Genomic DNA, 19,685 nt, shown 5'->3' with positions numbered 1-19,685 from the left:
CGACGCCACAATGGCCTTCGATACCCTCGAATGGCCATACATGATGGCGGTCCTTCGTAAACTGGGTTTCGGCCCCAGTTTTGTCTCGTGGGTGCGACTCCTCTATTCAGAACCGCTTGCCCAGGTGGTCATGAACAATAAGGTCTCAGAGGCCTTCACCCTGGAGAGGGGGACACGCCAGGGGTGCCCGCTTTCACCCCTTCTGTTTGCCCTTTTCCTTGAGCCGCTGGCCACCTGGATCAGACAAGACGTTTCCCTGAAGGGGCTTCGGTGGGCCGACGGCTGGGAAGACAGGATCTCGTTGTACGCCGACGACATCCTCCTCTATCTTTCGCGGTCCCGGAGATCGCTGATCGTAGCTCTGGACATTTTCACAAACTTTGGTAGGAACTCCGGGTACAGCATCAACTGGAGTAAATCTCTCCTATATGTCCTTCACGGTAACACCCCTATACTTCCACGCGAATGTCCCATAAAGGTGGTCACCGAGGGCTTCACATACTTGGGCATCTTTATATCCAAGGACAAGGCCGCCGTGTCTGACAAAAAGTTGCTCCCGCCCCTTCAGAGGCTCAAGCGAGACTCCGCCGCCACAGAGTGTACATATCGAACACCAGGCTGAAAGGGATGGGCAGGAGTGAGGATGACGGGTGTCGGAGGGGGTGCGGAATGGTTGGCTCCTTCTTGCACATGCTATGGGAGTGTCCGCTATTGCAGGCCTATTGGGTGAAAGTGGTGCACTGTATGCAAGACGTTTGGGGGGTAGAGTTGCGCCCAGAGGCGAAGCGCTGCATCCTGAACATATGGGAGCCAACGGACCTATCAGCTAGAGGCATCCTCTGGGCAACGCTCGGCCAGATGGTAGCTAAGCGCAACATTGCAAGACTCTGGGGGGCAGTCACGCCTCCACGACTCGCTGAATGGAAACGGGACATGGACTGGTGCATGTTGCAAGAAAGGACAGTGTATGTAGCCCGGCGGGGCCCCAAAAAATGGGGGGAGATATGGGATAAATGGAACGACTACAGAGGCAACATCTGTGAACCCCCCCAGCCTCAACGATCGGTACTTGAGGTAGAAGTCTAAGTGCTTGGATGTATTGCAGTCCTATTGCCATGACATTGATGTAACGTTGTACTCATTGTGTGATCTACTGTACGCCTTCGCAACCCTTTTGCGTGACTATGGAGGCCACTGTTTGGTCTTAATTTCAATAAAAAGATTTATAAAAACAAAAAAAAGAGGGATAGACGTGTTCCCATATGTGGACCCTTTGGTGGTTCTGTTATTCAGAGTGGTTTGGACACTGCAGACTCGGTAGCAAGAGTGATGGGTTCTTCTGTGGCCACAAGAAGAGCGGCATGGCTTAAATCATCTGAGTTCTCTGCGGATGTCCAAGCTGCCTTGATGGATTTGCCCTTTGATAGGTCAGGTTTGTTTGGAAAGAAGGCTGATGCTGCCTTGGAAAGATTCAAGGACAGCAGAGCGACAGTGAGATCTTTGGGCCTGCAGTCCAGAGGTACTACCGGGAAGAGGTTCAGAGGTTTTGGCAGGTCTTCCTTTCGGACCTACAGGCAGCCTCAGCAGCAGCAACAGCAGCAAAATACGCTGTACAAGTCGGACAGAGGCAGGCAAAGAGCTCGTCCTAGAGGTTGTCAGGCCTCCTCCTCCTCCTCTACCTCTTCCCAACGCCCTGCCACCACAGCAGAGCAGCCCTAGATCTGCCATTCCGGATCATGTGGGCCCAGTGGGGGGCCGGCTTACCCATTTTCTACGAGATTGGGAATTGATTACTTCGGATCTTTGGGTTCTTAATCTCGTGGAGAATGGGTATGCTCTTCCCTTTCGGGAATTTCCCCCCAATTACCCTCCTTGCCAAGGTTTTTGTGTGGAGGACCATCTGCTGCTCTTGCAGGAAGAAGTCCTGGCTCTGTTCAGAATGGGTGCAATAAAGGTGGTTCCAGAGCAGGAGAGGGGTCAGGGGTGCTACTCCCGGTATTTCCTGATTCCCAAAAAGGATGGCAGACTTCGTCCAATCCTGGATCTCAGGATCTTGAACCTTTACCTGAAGCAGGAGATGTTCAAGATGCTCACCCTTGCGCAGGTTCTTCAAGCGCTGCTGGAAGAAGTTTGGATGGTGTCGATCGACTTGCAGGATGAGTATTTCCACATCCCCATTCTGAAGTCGCACAGGAAGTATCTCAGTTTTACGGTGGGATCGCAGCACTACCAGTTTGCGGTCCTTCCGTTTGGTCTTACTACTGCGCCTTGAGTCTTCACCAAGGCGATGGCAGTGGTGGGTGCACATCTCAGAAGGTCAGGGATTCCGGTATTCCCTTATCTGGACGATTGGCTGATCAAAGCAGAATCTCCGGAGAAAGTGCTCCATCATCTTCAAGTCACAACTCAGGTGTTGTACAGATTGGGTTTTTCAATAAATGTACCCAAATCTCACCTGGTGCCCTCCCAGCGCAACCTGTTCATAGGTGCAGTACTGGATACTACTGTATGTCGGGCATTCCCTCCTCCACAGCGGATTTGCGACGATGATTCCTTTATTTCACAATGGAGCGGTCGTTCCAGACCTGAAGGTCCTTCGTCTGCTCGGTCTGATGGCTTCTTGCATTCCGTTGGTCAACCATGCACGCTGGCATATGAGGGCACTCCAGTGGTGCCTCCGCAGGTAGTGGTATCAACACATCGGAGATCTCAGGGAGTCCATCAGGATCTCCAGAGAAACTGCAGCGGATCTGTCTTGGTGGAGTGTGGAGGGCATTCTGTCTCAAGGAAAGCCTTTCCAACTTCCTCCAGCGGTGGCCACAGTGATAACGGATGCGTCCACTCTAGGGTGGGGTGCTCATCTGGGGGATCTGGAGATCAAGGGTCTTTGGTCTCCAGAGGAAAGGTTGCTTCACATCAACCTTCTGGAATTGCGGGCGATACGTCTGGCGCTCAAGGCCTTCCTCCCTTCCCTTCGCAGTCGGTCGGTTCAGGTCCTGACGGACAACACCACCGCGATGTGGTATGTCTACAAGCAGGGAGGAGTAGGGTCGCAGTGTCTCTGCAGAGAGGCTCTGCGTCTCTGGTCCTGGGTTCAGGATCATCAGATTTGTCTGATGGCAAATCATCTGGCCGGAGTTCTGAACGTGCGTGCAGTCTCAGTCAGTCGTTTTCAGCCGATCACGAGTGGAGGCTTCATCCAGAGGTAGTTCGTCACGTCTTTCGGCCGTGAGGGACTCCTCAGGTGGACCTGTTCGTCACTCGCGAGAATGCTCACTGCCCGTCATTCTGCAGCCTCCAGTTTCCGATGCAGGGAGCCTTGGGGGACGCGTTTCATTTGAGTTGGGACTCGCAACTCCTTTACGCGTTTCCTCCCATACCCTTGATTCCTCGGGTTCTGAGGAAGATTCGCCAAGACCAGGCCCAAGTTATATTGGTTGCCCCGGATTGGCCAAGAAGTGTGTGGCACACAGATCTTCTCCACCTCTCCTCGTGCCCGCCGCTCCATCTCCCTTTCAGGGCAGATCTCCTCTCTCAGATGGAGGGGCAGGTTCTACACCTCCACCTCCAGACCGTACACCTTCATGCCTGGAGATTGAACGGGGCAACCTGAATTCCTTTTCTCTCCCACATGATGTGGTGGATGTCATTCTTTCGGCCAGGCGTGACTCCACTAAGTCAATCTATTCTTACAGATGGTCTAAATTTGTGGCTTGGTGTGGGGAGAAGTCCATTGACCCTTTGAGGGCTCTTTTGTCAGATATACTACTATTTGCTCTTTCTTTAGCGCAGCAAGTTTTTGCTGTGGCTACAGTGAAATGTTATCTTTCGGCTTTGTCGGCTTTTCTCTGCCTGCCGGATCAGCCGTCCTTATTTAAATCTCCTATTGTTTTAAGATTTCTGAAGGGCCTTACAAATAAATTCCCTCCTGCTCCTTTTATTGTGCCTCAATGGGACTTGAATCTGGTGCTTACTTTTCTGATGGGTTCCCCCTTCGAACTTCTACATAGTTGTCCCTTGAGGTTGTTGTCTTTTAAGACAGTTTTCCTACTTGCAATTACCTCGGCAAGGAGGGTAAGTGAGCTTCAAGCTCTTAGTTCAAAGCCCCCATTCCTGACCATCCATGGTGAACGAATGGTTCTTAGGACCAGGGCTGCTTTTCTGCCTAAGGTGGTAACTCCCTTCCATCTAGGACAGTCCATTACCCTTCCTACCTTCTATCCTCCCCCTCACCCTTCCAAGGAGGAGGAGCGGCTTCACCGTCTGGACCCTAAGAGGGTGGTGAGCTTTTATCTTGATAGGACTAAGGACTATCGTGTTTATGACCAGCTGTTTGTTGGATTTCCTGGTTACAAGAAAGGAAGAGCTGTGCACAAGCACACACTTTCGAGATGGATAATTCTATGCATCAAGATCTGCTACGCCTGGCTGGTAAGGAACCTCAAGAGGGTATAAGAGCTCACTCTACAAGAGCAGAGTCTTCAACTGATACTCACTCCTCGCACAGCAGACTACTTGCTGGGGCGAGAGAAGGCGGACGCCATCTTGGGGGAAGGCAGGGACAGCGATCCAGTTGCTGGCTGACTCCCGCCCTCCTCTACTCCTCCTACAAATGAACACCAATCCCCGACGGCGCAGCGGGCGGGCGCAGCGGGCGCGCCTAAGGCAAGCCCGTCTTTGCCCGTCCGCGCTAAGACCGCGCTGAGCGCCATACCCCCTGGCCTTCCTAGACCCCACCAAGGAGGTAAGGCTATCTCTTATTCTAGCAATCATTTGAGGGACATAAGGAATACTATGGGAGGCTCGTGCTGTCCCCATTTTAAGGCAGACTTCTTAATCAACCTACAATCAATACAATGTCCAAACTGCATGTATAAATTGACACTCCCGTTTCCTCAACAAATACAAAATTTACCCCAATTAAACACCATGGCCAAACCTACCCAATGTGCGCTAATTAATGCTCGGTCACTTACAAAACATAAAGAGGATATCCATGAACTTATACTAAGCCAAGACCTAGATCTCCTCTTTATAACAGAAACATGGACAGATCAATCATCCGGCCCTGATCTTCGCACAGCTGTTCCGGATGGATATTATGTGGTCAGGCAGGATAGACCCCCAGGGATAAGAGGAGGCGGTATCGCCATTGTATATAGAAACAATTTGGTCACAAGGATAGAACCAACTAACCTTGATTCAGCTGAAGCACTAACTTTCTGCATTAGACTCTCCCCCATGCAATCCTTCAATGGCACTCCTATTTACCGCCTACCCTCCCCTCGAACCCCCTTTCTAGCATCTCTTAATACCCTATTAGAGCCCATAGCATCTAATCCGGACTACACAATATTAGGTGATTTCAACTTTCATCTAGAAAATCCCAATGACAGAGACTCATCAACTCTAGTATCTGACCTTTCCTCAGCAGGTCTCAAATTACTGATCTCCGCTCCTACCCACCAGGCTGGGCATACATTGGATGGCATTTTTTCCAATAATCCTCACATCACCTCACCTTCAGTAAAACCATTAACTTGGACAGACCATGCTGCATTAATGTTCACCATTATAACCAGGAATGTCAAAAACACACACTCTATAAACCGTTCCACACAATTCAGAAACTGGAAGAATCTGGATGACCTAACTTTACAGTCTACCCTGCTTGCCACCCAACCAGGGGATACAGCAGATCCCCACATTGCCTCAGAAAAGTACACGGCCTGGCTCAATAATGCCTTCAATACGTTGGCTCCTGTAAAATCTATACGACCAAATCGTAATACACCCTCCGCTCCTTGGTTTTCTGAAACCCGCAGACTGGAAAGGCAACGTTGTCGAAACCTAGAAAGACGTTGGCGTAAACTCTATGATAACAACGATAGAGATGCCTACAAAAAAGCTCTAGCCATTTACAGAACTCTGTTAACTACAGAAAAACAAAAATACTACATGGAGCAAATAGAGTTAGCCAACAATTCCACTAAACGACTCTTCCAAGTGGTCTCGAATCTGTCCACCCCACCTATTTTCACCACTATAGAACCATCTCAAAATCTGTGTAACGAACTGGCAGATTTTTTCAAACTTAAGGTCAATGACATATTTTCTAAATTTTCCACAAAGCTAATTCTAGAACCCACCAGTCCCAATATAAATCACTCCCCTACCTCCACATCTTTGTCCGAATTCACTCAAATCACCCCTACACAGATAAAGGAAATTATAACAACTATCAAATCAGGATCACCACTGGATCCATGTCCACCTATGATCATCAAGCCAGTGACCAACTTGATAGCTCCCATTCTGACAAACATTTGCAACGCTATGTTTTGTTCAGGTTCTTATCCTTCGGTTTGGAAGAAAGCAATCATCAAACCCTTATTGAAAAAACCAAGCCTAGACCCCTCAGAATCTAAAAGCTATCGACCCATTGCATGCCTCCCTTTTCCGTCAAAAATATTAGAAAAAATTATGAATCATCAGCTGGCCAATTACATCGACCAGAATAATCTTCTTGATGATACTCAATTCGGATTCAGGAAGGGTCATGGGACTGAAACTGCCCTGATAAAGGCAGCAGATGAGGTCAGAGTGATCATGGATCAAGGAGGCGCAGCAGTCCTGATATTATTGGACCTGTCTGCGGCCTTCGACACGGTCAATCATAACATCTTGATCGACCGTGTCGGAAAGATCGTCATTCAGGACAAAGCCAAATCACTGCTGACTTCTTTTCTGTCTGGCCGTGAGCAGTCAGTTAAACTGGGTGACTTCTTCTCCCCTGTTTTCACCTTGCCGTGTGGTGTTCCTCAGGGATCCTCGCTAAGTCCGACGCTATTTAACATCTATGTGTCGGACTTGGCGAGGGTCATTAAATCATACGGTATAGGGTTAACATCCTACGCTGATGATACCCAGTTGGTACTGGCCATTCATAACAACGGAGGAGCAGTTGCGGCCAACTTTCAGGATGGTATGATGGCCATCAGTTCCTGGATGGACCACAATTGTTTAAAATTAAACTCAGACAAGACGGAGGTCATGATATTTGGTAGCTTGACCCCGTCTTGGTCTCCAGCATGGTGGCCTTCTGACCTAGGCCCTCCCCCGACACTGGTTAATAAAGTCAGGAATCTAGGGGTTCTATTTGACAATAAACTGTCATTTGTAAGCCATGCCAATGCGGTAGTCTCAGCATCTTTTTACACTTTGAGGATGATCAAGAAACTACTGCCGTTTCTGCCGTAACTTTAGTTTTATCTAAGGTTGACTACTGTAATGGATTACTACTAAATGCCCAAGAACAAATTTTGAATAAGCTACAACTTGTCCAAAATGCTGCTGCCAGAATCCTGACCCACACTCCAAAATTCTCGTCTATTTCTCCGATCATCCGACAACTGCATTGGCTCCCAGTTAGGAGCCGCACAAAATTTAAGGCGCTATGTATCACTTACAAGGCTAGGAATAGCACAGGCCCAGAATTTTTAAAGAAAGCCTTGTCTGTTGATACGCCCAAAAGAGCCTTGCACTCTTCCACAGCTAATTTGCTGCCAATTCCTCGCACTAAAAAAGTGAACTGGGGGGACAGACGCTTCACAGTCGCTGCCTCCAGGCTGTGGAACTCTCTCCCCCTCCATATAAAATCTTGCCCCTCCCTGATGACGTTCCGGAGACAATTAAAAACATGGCTTTTTAATCAGTAAGAACTTGATCTCTCCACGCACTTGATCTGAACAGCGCTGAGACACCTTAGGGTATTTGTGCGCTATACAAGTTGCATAAATAAATAAAATAAATAAAACATCTGCTTTGTCTAGGGGTGTACCTGTTGAGGGCATTTGTAAAGAGGCAACTTGGGCCTCCCTCCACACTTTCGCGAAGCATTACTGCTTGGATACCGAAGTGAGGAGGGAAGGCCACTTTGCGCGTTCTGTCCTCCAGGATTTTCTGGTATAGGAGAGTGGACACCCTCCTCCGGGAATGGGGACTACTGTGGGAATCTATTCACAAGGTGAGGAGTCCACTGGCAGATGTATCCATCAGAAGAACAAGTTACTTACCTTCGGTAACGCTTTTTCTGGTGGATACAGTATCTGCCTGTGGATTCCTCACTGACCCACCCGCCTCCCCGTTGTCCACTCTTCTATACCTGAGTAACTGTGATGTTAATATGTTTTTATTGTTGAAGGAAAAGTTTTATTTCAATTGCTTTTCTGCATTGGTTTCACACTATGTGTGTTATCTTGACATTTGTGTACTGTGTATACTGTGTATATATCTACTGATGTCGGTCCGTCCGTGTGCCTCGAAGGCACGGAAAAAAGGGCGGAACTGATGTCATCACGCTGGCGTGGGCCTATTATGGAGTCGGTGACATCAGCGGAGTCGCGTCGCGGTGTCGTGCGTCTGTGAGGTCGTACACGTCGGTGCGAAGCTACAAAAAGAATTTCCGAATGTTGCTGACGCAAGGGGATATTCACAAGGTGAGGAATCACAAGGTGCGGATGTGAGAAGTTGGCCTGTTATATGATGTTCACTATTCTAGTGAGCACCTTGCACCAGTCCAAACAACCCCTATGGGGATGGTTGTAAAGTCAACCTTATAGACCAGCTATCCTAGGGGTAGCATGGACAAAAGCAGTCTTAGGCTAAACTCAAGAGGGCATGTGAAGCCAGCTGTTTTACCATATGCAATCCTTTTAATACCAAATGAAAGGACACCACACAGGTTATATATTCACAATATATATGTATTTATTTCTAAATCAATCCTCTGAACTCTTTATGAGGACAGAGGCACAAGTGCATAACAAGTAACTCAATATAACATACAATAAGTTGCACAAGATGGATAGGCCCTGGTGGCCCGCTAAACCATGTACTAAAATAGTGGTATAAGAACCACGTCACAAACAGTTGGAAGGCCTAGGGCCTTGGGAATCGCTGGGGCTACACTGGACTAACAGTAGTTAGGAAGCATGAGGCCCACGGGATGCGTGTGCAGAGTCTAAAGGCACACGCGTGCACACATAGGAGTAAATGGGTGCGTAAAGTTAGAAAGTTAAAGATTTAGGAGTCTTCCGACTGGACTAGGAACTAACCACTTGAACTAGGACACTAGGATAGTCAATCTTCACAGGAGCACCGAAGTACTCGTGTTACCTCACCCACAGGAAGCGGGTGCATAGGTCCCAAAGTGTGTCGGGTTTCGTCGTGGATTCCTATGGAGCCTTGGAGAAAAGGTGCTGCAGGCGACCAGGAGAGAAGAGTCCGGTTGGATCCAAGGGCGGATCGAGGGTGAGGAGTACCTTAAAGCAGAGGGGACAGAGTCTGGGTCACTAGCCAATGACCAGGATGGAACCAGGAAGGAACCAGGCGATGTCGGGAAGCAATCAGGTGATGTCGTGAAGCTTGTCTCTGCTGCCACGTGGACCAGGAGGTGTCGACGACGACCAGGAGCTGGGCACGGACTGTCCCACGAAGGCTCTCGCTGTCTGCGGTGTCGGCTTCCGGATTGGAGTCAACAAGCCTTGGCAAAGGCAACCCATGCAGGATTCGAAGAGGGCTTCTTACTCAGGCCAGCAAGGACTGAGGGGCTTCTCCTTCGCAGGGAAGCAAGGGCCAGTCTGGAGCAACCAGACCAGCAGTGTATATTTCGGGTTACATCGTCACAGAGGCCACTAGCCAACGGGCAAGTGACCGGTCAGACGCGTCAAGCAGGAAAATGCAAAAGGGCCCCACGCAGCACTCAATGAGTGTGGAGAGGTGATCTTTGGTGCAGTGGATGCTCGGGGCTGGGGCTTCTCAATCCCCAATGCACAACTTCGAGGGTGCCTCAGTAGTTGCACTGAAAGCGTTTCACTGGCTTTCCAAGATGGCCGGTCCCACATCTCGCGTCGCCTCCACGGGTCTCAGCTTTGCTGTGGCTGTGGATCGGGCTGAAGGAAGTCTGGAAGTCCGGGTCTTGTCAGGCTCTGTGTTCGGGCTCCGGCAGGAGCAACGACAAAGCAAACCGTTGAGCGCTTGATGGTGCCTGCTTGCACAGGGTGGTCACTCCTTGACCACAAGGGAGATTCCTCAGTCTTCTACGTCGAGTAGGATGTCGAAGGTCCAGAGTTTCGTATCAGAGTTTCAGTCAGGATAAATCTAAAATCTTGGGACTCAGCTCCTACCTATATACCAAATCTAGGGGCTAGATTACCTGCTTGATCCCTCCTATGGGTGGGACCCAAGAAGGGGGTGGTTACACCCCTTTCCCTTTGTCCAGTTTCGTGCCAGAGCTGGGGCTGGAGTGCCCCAGCTCCGGTTTGAACTGGACTATGCATGGGACACCTTGTGTGCCCCAGGCAGTGTCTCATTTCATTCAGCCCTCCCTGCCCCAATACACTATAGCCTGTCTGGGGTGGTGCTAGCACCTCCCTGTGACAGGAAACCTATTGTCCAAGCCTCCCTCGCTGGAAGGACTTCCAGCAGCAGGAGGTCAGACTTGTGTCTGTGGCAGCAGCATCCATTTTGTGATGCTGAGGCTCTGGTTAACTTTAACCAGGATTAATGAAAGTAACATGTCTTCTCCCTCTAGAAGGGTGAAATGCTACCCCCGTCGCCAGGACTGGCGAGGGGGTAGTATTCCAAAGCGTATGACACCTTACACGACATGTTTTGATAAAGCCAAACCAGAGTTAGCATTTAACCGTGAGGTTCATAATGCACTTAAGAGTATATGGTATGGCCATATCCTAGAACAGCTATAAGGACATGGTTCCGAAAGCTGCAGACAGGCTCAGCTCATGCTGGAGCACCATCTCACATAAAACCAAGCACTCTGCCTTCAGGATTGTTAAGGCCTGCCATAGGAGTGACTTATAGGTGTATATGTGTCTAGATATAAGGTTAGACATAGGAATACTATATCTAAGCAAGGGGTGATTACACGACCTTGCCCCAGCTGAGTGATCAGCCAGTTGTGTCAGTTTGGATGGCCAGCCAGGGGTGGCAAAAGATATGCTGCAGCCCCTGGTAGGCCTTGGGTGCACCTATGCCCTGGGTACCTATAGTACACTGTACAGGGACTCAGAAGAGTGCCCCAAATCCCAATTGGTGATGTACCTAAAGTACATGGTGTGAATTTAGAGAGCAGGTCTGTGGGTCTGATTAGCAGACCCACAGCCACATTAAGTCGAAAACCAGTGAAGCAAAAAGCAAAAAAATGGGGTGACCATAGGAAGCAGACTCCTACAGAGGAATCCTCAGGCAGATACTGTATCCACCAGAAAAAGCGTTACCGAAGGTAAGTAACTTGTTCATCACAGCCGCTGAGGCCCAGAACTGTGTTCGGCGCCTTTTCATATATGAGCACTTGCACTTTCTTGTTTCCTTGTATGCTGCTAGCAATTGCGTGCATTAGTTGTGTCCTTGCACTATGATTCTTTGTATACTGCTACCGTCAAGCACATATGTCTCAAGTCAAGATTTTGATATCTGAGCACTTGCACTCTATCATTTTCCTGTATTCTGCTAGTTATTGCATACTGTACTATGAATCCACATTATTTTCCCTTTTTTAAACATTCTCTTTTTCTTTTAACCTCTGCATTTTAACTCTCAATCTGCCCCCGTTAGCCTTGTATTTGAAAGGACTCTTTAACTTTGCCTACGTTGCTTCTCCTTGTTTTTATTGTGTAATGATGAATCTTTTATTATTTTAAGAAAAAATAATCCTTCTTTTCTAAGTGTTGGTTGAATTGATCACTTGGATATATGTTTTTATGTGGAACTCTTCGAAGTTACAAATCATAATAAATAATTGAATTGAGTAAACTAAACATTGTAACTTGTGGTTTCCACTGGAGTGATTGTAATAATTGTTGACCTATTGTACAAATTCTTAGTACCCTACCTTTACTTTGTGGTTACATATTATTTCTAGTTCTTGGTATTTTTACATACTATTTCTATTTTAGTTTCAAGGCGACCGACTGCAGCATTGGTGTAGCCATAGTGCATCCATTCATGCACTCACCTATTCGTCTTGACATTAATACATACGCTCACCAATTCTTAGATTTAGTCATACCATTCCCCATTCATTCATCCATGTATGCCCTTGTGCACCTGTTATCTGTGCAGTCTGACCTCTCCCATCCATCCAAACATTGATCCAGTTTCACATTCACTGTCTCACTGTTTCATGCACCGACATATGCACAAACCAAACATTAAATGAAGTCATGCCTTTTCTTATAAAATAGTCCGACCAATTGGCTTTCCCAACGCTTGTTATTGGATCCTTGTACAGTTTTACCAGCTAATTGTGTGTGGGCGTCCATTTGGAAACAAAACATAATGTTTTCCATTTTTTCAAGGTGAGGAGCACTTTCTCTTAGGCTCATACAAAGAAGCTGTAGACGTCTGGAAGAGGGCTCTGCAAGAAAACACTGCTCCAGGTATGCACAAGTCTAGAGAATTAGCCATGCAGGGTCATTTTCACTAGCTTACATTGTATTTCTGAGTCTTTATTGATACATCTGTAAGTTTTAACATTCCTTTTTTTTGTTTGTGCTAAAGGGAAGAGAGCATGTTTTCTCCAGATGCGGTATTACCTGGCTATGTTATATTGTCATATATATCACAACAATTTAAGTGAAGCCCAGGGTCTGTGTGACCAACTAACAAGAGTGTTGCTGCGGCAATCCCGGTTACCCTTCGATCAAATGGAAGACAATTCTGGTATGTTTGCCTTACTTGTGAGTTTTATATTTAGTCTCTAGACAGTTTGATGTCTTGTCCAAAAGTCTTAGATGTTCAGTAAGAAGTTGTCAACAAGATAATTAAATGGGCCAGCTTTGTGAAACATTACTAGGGAGGCAAATGTGTTTGTGATTTTACATCTTCTATTTGATTGCGATGCATCATTATTATTTAGCCTTCCTTGTTTCTAGCTTAGCAGTTCTTCATACAGGTACAGCATGGCCTTGGTATGACCTGAACTATTCAATATCCTCGCTGTACATGTGGTGCTCTTATTCAAGAAATTAGGAGGTACATTTCCAGTGCTATTCAAGATTCCTTTTTCTTGCACAAGACCACACAATCCAACGTATCCGTTTCCTGAGTTGCCATATCTCTGATTTTTTAAAATCTTGATGATTCTTCAAATTGTGCTTCATTGATCTAACAATTGGCAGAATATTCTGAACTCAGAACCCCAGGACTTGTGTGGGCAGCGGATACAGAGTTGAGCGGAGGGGTCTTGGGATTACTTGGAGAGACAGTGCTGGACCCCGTGCGGCCATTGAGAGGGGTGTGGGGCAGCCAGAGAAGAGCCGCTGCCACGCTGCCTGTGGAGACTTGATTTCTTGTCATGCCTATCTCACTACCACAATCAGAACTATGCTTTGTGTATACACACAATTGATTTCAGTAGCGGTACCTGTTCAAATAAAGTCATTGTTTCTCAGAATTATTCCATTATTGACGCAGTTTGTCTGTTGGGTCAGTTTGTCTGCTGCTCTTTCGCAGCTGCAAAATGTTTGTTTCCTGCCACTTCTGCTACAAACCAGACGACAAATATTCCTGCTCAACCAAGGGAAATTATTACCCAAAAGATTACAGCTGCAAATATCACCACCACTGTGTCTCCTACAAAATTTCTTCCAAACTAGGTAACGCAGGAAGGTTATTTGGTGGCACTATTCTTGTGTTATGAGTGTGAGTAGTAATCTTCCACTATGAATTCTGCAAGTTCAAAAACATCTCTTAGATGTGCCATTTTTGCTCACCAAAATGTGTTTTCTTGATGAGATTTCCAGGTTGTAGAACAGTGACTCTAAATCAGTTGCTTGAAGGATAGCAACCGGGATCAGAAACAGGAAAAGCAATGTGCCGATGTAACTGCCCACACATGGGTTCCAGTGTTCATGGTTATGGCAGTGGTGGCTGGTGAACTTTGACAGTTATGGGTCATAATACTTACCTCTAAGTCCAGCAAGCTAGTGTGCCAGATTTGTTCTTGGACGGTTTGGGTGGTTCTCCTCCAGAAAACGGATCGAAAAAAAGTGGGATCAGATAGTACATTTTAATGCACAATTTTCACATAAACTTGCTCAAAGGGCACTCATTAAATATTCAAGTTCTTTCATGGTGTGCCAAGCCGATGCTTCTCAGGAGTTGACCTAGTTTTATATCGGATACAGCCGTGAAACCCCCCTTCCCCCCATATTCCTTGATATGTCAGTAATTACCTCCATTGTGCCATAGCCAACATTTGTCATGAAGGCAAAGTTACATGCAGTATGCCAGTGCCACAATTTTGCTATTGCAGCCGTACATACACCATAGGCAAGCCATATAGACAGACAAATTACGGCTATCCAAGTCCATCTGTTTGTCATGGTTGCCTGCCAGTCCCCACACCTCATATGCCATCGTTTTCCTGCGTAATGACAAGAATTACGTCTAGTATCTCAATGCTAGCATGTTGCTACAGTTGTCCTACATGCAAAGAATTACGTCTAGTGTGCCAGTGGCAGCATTTTGCTAGGGTTACCTCTTATTCCAAAGAATTGCCTCAAGTATGCCGAGGACAGTGGTAGACTCAGAAGCGTAACGCGCACACATACATACACACACACACACTTGTCCGCTATTACAGCAATAGCAGGCTAGAAGTTCGAAGGTTCACAACCAAGAAAATGTGCATATAGCTTGTATAACCGATTTAAGATTATTGGTGACGAAGACCTGTGTGAATTGATGGTGCTCATTACACATACAACCACCCTGCTACCCTGTTAAGGACTATAAATGTTGTAGTTTATGTCTAGAAAAAACAGTAATACATTTGCTGTGCTTGGATAAATTATTGATACATTTTATTGTACAACATTAGTTTGCGACAACAATAAATACATCTGATACAGCAGACACATTTTTTACCTTTCAAGACTTTTTCAAGGCGTTATTGTGTCTATAGTCAATGGACAATGGACCACGTGAAGAGATAGCTTAGTTGTTGTGCAGATGTATAGTCGGGTAATTGTACTCTTAACTGCTTGGGTGTGGTGATGCCAGTACTGGCAACAAATTCCATCGAAACCAATATATTGGTGCTTGTTCTGTACATGAATTATATTCCTATGGTGATGTGCTACCATAATTTAATGTTTACAACAAGGGGTGGTGAGGGACAGAGTCTCTGAATTAAGCAGAATACTCTCACCCAGTCAAGAGATCAGGGCTAGATCCAACACCGTTTTTTAGCTCATTGCACCATCCCAGTTTCAGAACCTGGCTGTATGCAAATTAGTCTGTCCCTGGCCCAGTGCATCATGGGAACAGGGCAGACCAGACTACAAAAGCCAATTCTTACACTGGGAAGGAAACAAGCTTCCGGGGACCGGTTTCTGGCATTACAGCCGTCTTCGGCCCGGCTTGCTTGAATCCTGATGGTGCAATGAGCAAGGGACTCATGTCTGAGTATACCCTTCCACGCTTAGGGTGGACAAAAATATTTACAACAAGGGGTGGTGAGGGACAGAGTCTCTGAATTAAGCAGAATACTCTCACCCAGTCAAGAGATCAGGGCTAGATCCAACACCGTTTTTTAGCTCATTGCACCATCCCAGTTTCAGAACCTGGCTGTATGCAAATTAGTCTGTCCCTGGCCCAGTGCATCATGGGAACAGGGCAGACCAGACTACAAAAGCCAATTCTTACACTGGGAAGGAAACAAGCTTCCGGGGACCGGTTTCTGGCATTACAGCCGTCTTCGGCCCGGCTTGCTTGAATCCTGATGGTGCAATGAGCAAGGGACTCATGTCTGAGTATACCCTTCCACGCTTAGGGTGGACAAAAATATTTACAACAAGGGGTGGTGAGGGACAGAGTCTCTGAATTAAGCAGAATACTCTCACCCAGTCAAGAGATCAGGGCTAGATCCAACACCGTTTTTTAGCTCATTGCACCATCCCAGTTTCAGAACCTGGCTGTATGCAAATTAGTCTGTCCCTGGCCCAGTGCATCATGGGAACAGGGCAGACCAGACTACAAAAGCCAATTCTTACACTGGGAAGGAAACAAGCTTCCGGGGACCGGTTTCTGGCATTACAGCCGTCTTCGGCCCGGCTTGCTTGAATCCTGATGGTGCAATGAGCAAGGGACTCATGTCTGAGTATACCCTTCCACGCTTAGGGTGGACAAAAATATTTACAACAAGGGGTGGTGAGGGACAGAGTCTCTGAATTAAGCAGAATACTCTCACCCAGTCAAGAGATCAGGGCTAGATCCAACACCGTTTTTTAGCTCATTGCACCATCCCAGTTTCAGAAACTGGCTGTATGCAAATTAGTCTGTCCCTGGCCCAGTGCATCATGGGAACAGGGCAGACCTGACTACAAAAGCCAATTCTTACACTGGGAAGGAAACAAGCTTCCGGGGACCGGTTTCTGGCATTACAGCCGTCTTCGGCCCGGCTTGCTTGAATCCTGATGGTGCAATGAGCAAGGGACTCATGTCTGAGTATACCCTTCCACGCTTAGGGTGGACAAAAATATTTACAACAAGGGGTGGTGAGGGACAGAGTCTCTGAATTAAGCAGAATACTCTCACCCAGTCAAGAGATCAGGGCTAGATCCAGGACAGACTAATTTGCATACAGCCAGGTTCTGAAACTTGGATGGTGCAATGAGCTAAAAAACGGTGTTGGATCTAGCCCTGATCTCTTGACTGGGTGAGAGTACTCTGCTTAATTCAGAGACTCTGTCCATCACCACTCCTTGTTGTAAACCATAATTTAATGAACACACATCGAGAAACGTACTCTCTCATTTACATTCACATTGATTTTCACTTACACTCCCTCCAACTTGCACACACATTCTCACGTAGTAGTGCTCACTCTCACCCACTCACTTGAATTCACTCTTACTCAGTTGCTAGTTCTCAGTCTTACGCTGTCATTTATTCTCACTCGTACTCCTTCACACACAGTTCCACTCACTCACTCTCACTTCCCCATCACTCAGTCTCGCTCACTTACTTTCACTGGCACACATGGACACAAACACATCATTTGAAAGCCCACACACTCTCTCTCGCTCTCTCTCTCTCTCTCACACACATACACACACACACACACACACACACACACTCCCTCTCTACCCCCCTCTCCCCCACTCCCAGCCCCCCCCCCTAGATGTATTTTTATTTCTTATTACCAATAGCTGCATGCCCTGGTCTGCTTAAGCTCCTCAGATATTGGGACAGGCACACAGCTCCCTAATAGCTCCGGCACTGAAGCTGGAATTTGAAACCAATACTGCTCACTGTATTCTGGCTTCCATTTTCCATTTCCAATCTTTATTTCGGCCATTTGGCCATAAAAGATGAACAATACACATATACATCACAGATAAATCAGTTCATAAAAGATAAAACCATTGGAATGCATATACAAAAATGCTTTAAAAAACTGTGGATCTAAAATCTTAAGAAGGACCCAACATCTTTAAAATACGATTACGAGTATGCCAAACCTTGATAAAAAAATTTGTTAATGCGAAAACAATTGGGCCAGAGAGATCAGATTTTAGAATCCTATACATTGGTGCATATTCCCTGCAGCCCATATTCCTTATCAGTGGGAGGAGCCAGTATTTTCTAGCTACCTTGTAGGCTGGGCAGAAGAAAGCCACGTGTAAGTCAGTTTCCTCCATAGCATCACAGGCCGGACACTGCTTTGTAGTGGAGGATGATGACCAAGTGCTTGTAAAGGACCGGAAGGGCAGCGTGCCGTATCTCCATTGAAGAAACAGCTTTCTAGCGAGTACAGGAGAGATAGGATCCAATACCTTCTCAAACCTATAAAGGTCCTTGCTTTGCAAAAACACAAAAGATAAAGACCCTTCTGCCTGTATAGCTTGGGCCCTAGCTAGTTTTTGTTCATGGTATATATTAGCCAGGGACCTTTTGGAGATGTTTAATGCGGCATTCGCCGGCTCCGTCCATAAGTCAGGGAGCCCTAATTCCATACAAGTGGCTTGGATGTTTTTGACCCAGGGGATGCAGAGCGCTTTTGGATGGTTCAGTAATTCGACCAATTCCGCCCTGTATTCTGCAAGATCGTTACTGCTCCACAGCCTACGCCAGAAGGCTATGGGTCTCAGGCTTATTTCATCGGCTAGCGGTCGTAGGCCCAAATCAAGCCTCAAGGGGAGGAGCGGGGTACTGGGCGGGAGTGCGGCTATCTGCCTTATAAACTTGTTTTCCGTTAATGACAGACTCCGACAAGGTGTATGGCCCCACAATTCCGCCCCATACATGATCGCTCCCCTAGCCTGGGCCTTGTATATCTGGATTAATGCCCCCAATGGGCGGTATGATGAGCCAGTCATCATCCGGGCAATACCCCCAGTAGTTTGTATAAATTTGAGGTTTGCCCTAGTCTGGTGGGATCCCCAAGACATGGTTTCGTTAAGAGTCACACCAAGATATTCAAAGGTGGCTACTCTCTCGAGTCGTACAGCTCCCAATTGCGGATTCGGCCGCAATTTTTGGCTCGGGTTCAAAACCATGAATTTGGTTTTTTCCGCATTGATTTCTAGCCCCCTGTCTGCACAGAAGGCTACAAAGGAATCGAGGATCCTCTGTATCCCCATTGGGGTTTTGGATAACAGCAGGGTGTCGTCCGCAAACATAATTGCGGGCACCCTGCTGCCATTCAATTTGGGGGCGTCAGTATAATCAGTGGCATTCAGGTGGGCAATTACCCCGTTGACGAAGAGGCAAAACAGGGTCGGTGCCAGCACACAACCCTGTCTTACCCCCCGGCCAACGGGGAATCTATCGGTCAGTTCCCCCGACCGCCCACACCTCACTCGGGCGTAATTATTGTGATGCAGCCTCTGTAAGATTAATAGGATGTCCGGGGGAACGCCCATCTCTGCCAGGACGCTCCAAAGTTTCCCCCTGGGCACCAGGTCGAAGGCGGCCCGTAAGTCCACAAAAATTGTGTACAGACTACCGCCCTCGAATTTTGCTGCCCTCCAATAGATAAGGTTAAATCTGAAAACCTGGTCCACTGTGGATACCCCCCTCCTGAATCCCGCCTGGTAGGGACTAAGGGCACCCACCTCCTCCATCCAATCTTGGAGCCGATTCAGCAAAACCCTACCAAACAGTTTCTGTGCTACGTCTATTAAACTGATGGGTCTGTAGTTGGCTGGGAGCAGAGGCGAGCCCTTTTTGAAGATGGGGACCACCTCTGCCCCCAGCCAAGTACTAGGGATTTCCATGCCGCCAAGTACTCCATTGAAAAGGGCAGTGAGGTAGGGCGCCCAGACAGTGGGCTCCTGCTTAAACATATCCCCAGGTAAGCCATCCAGTCCCGGCGCCTTTCCAGAAGCCAGACCTGAGATGGCAGCAGTGACCTCACCCAGCGTTATTGGCTCCCCCTCGTAGCCCGGCCAGCCCGCCTCAGTGACAGCAGGAGATTCTCCCGGCTCAGAGCTGTATAAAGACTGGAAGTGTGCCTGCCACACCCCTGGAGCAATGTTGGGCTCTAATGCCGATTGTAAGTTCCCCGACCCTCCGCTCACTATCCTCCAAAACAGACGATGGTTTTGGATCGCTAGGGCCTTGGTGAGTTCTTCCCACTGATTTTCCTCCCATTCGGC

General features: G+C 47.4%; 1 protein-coding gene across 4 annotated transcripts in view; it reads left to right on the top strand.

The window, feature by feature from the left end:
- CPLANE1 (ciliogenesis and planar polarity effector complex subunit 1) overlaps nt 1-19,685 on the top strand; it is a 2,766,109-nt gene that overhangs the window by 715,212 nt on the left and 2,031,212 nt on the right. For all 4 annotated transcript variants that reach the window (XM_078674971.1, XM_078674972.1, XM_078674970.1 and 1 more), the window contains exons 14-15: nt 12,378-12,458; nt 12,580-12,741. In XM_078674971.1, coding sequence (XP_078531097.1) covers nt 12,378-12,458; nt 12,580-12,741 — 243 coding nt within the window. The remainder of the gene's footprint in view (nt 1-12,377; nt 12,459-12,579; nt 12,742-19,685) is intronic.

This window comes from Lissotriton helveticus, chromosome 2_1, assembly GCF_964261635.1.
Source record: "Lissotriton helveticus chromosome 2_1, aLisHel1.1, whole genome shotgun sequence".
In the NCBI taxonomy this organism is placed as follows: Eukaryota; Metazoa; Chordata; class Amphibia; order Caudata; family Salamandridae; genus Lissotriton; species Lissotriton helveticus.
The sequence above is the reverse complement of the archived record's forward strand: the minus strand, read 5'-3'. Positions and strand labels throughout refer to the sequence as shown.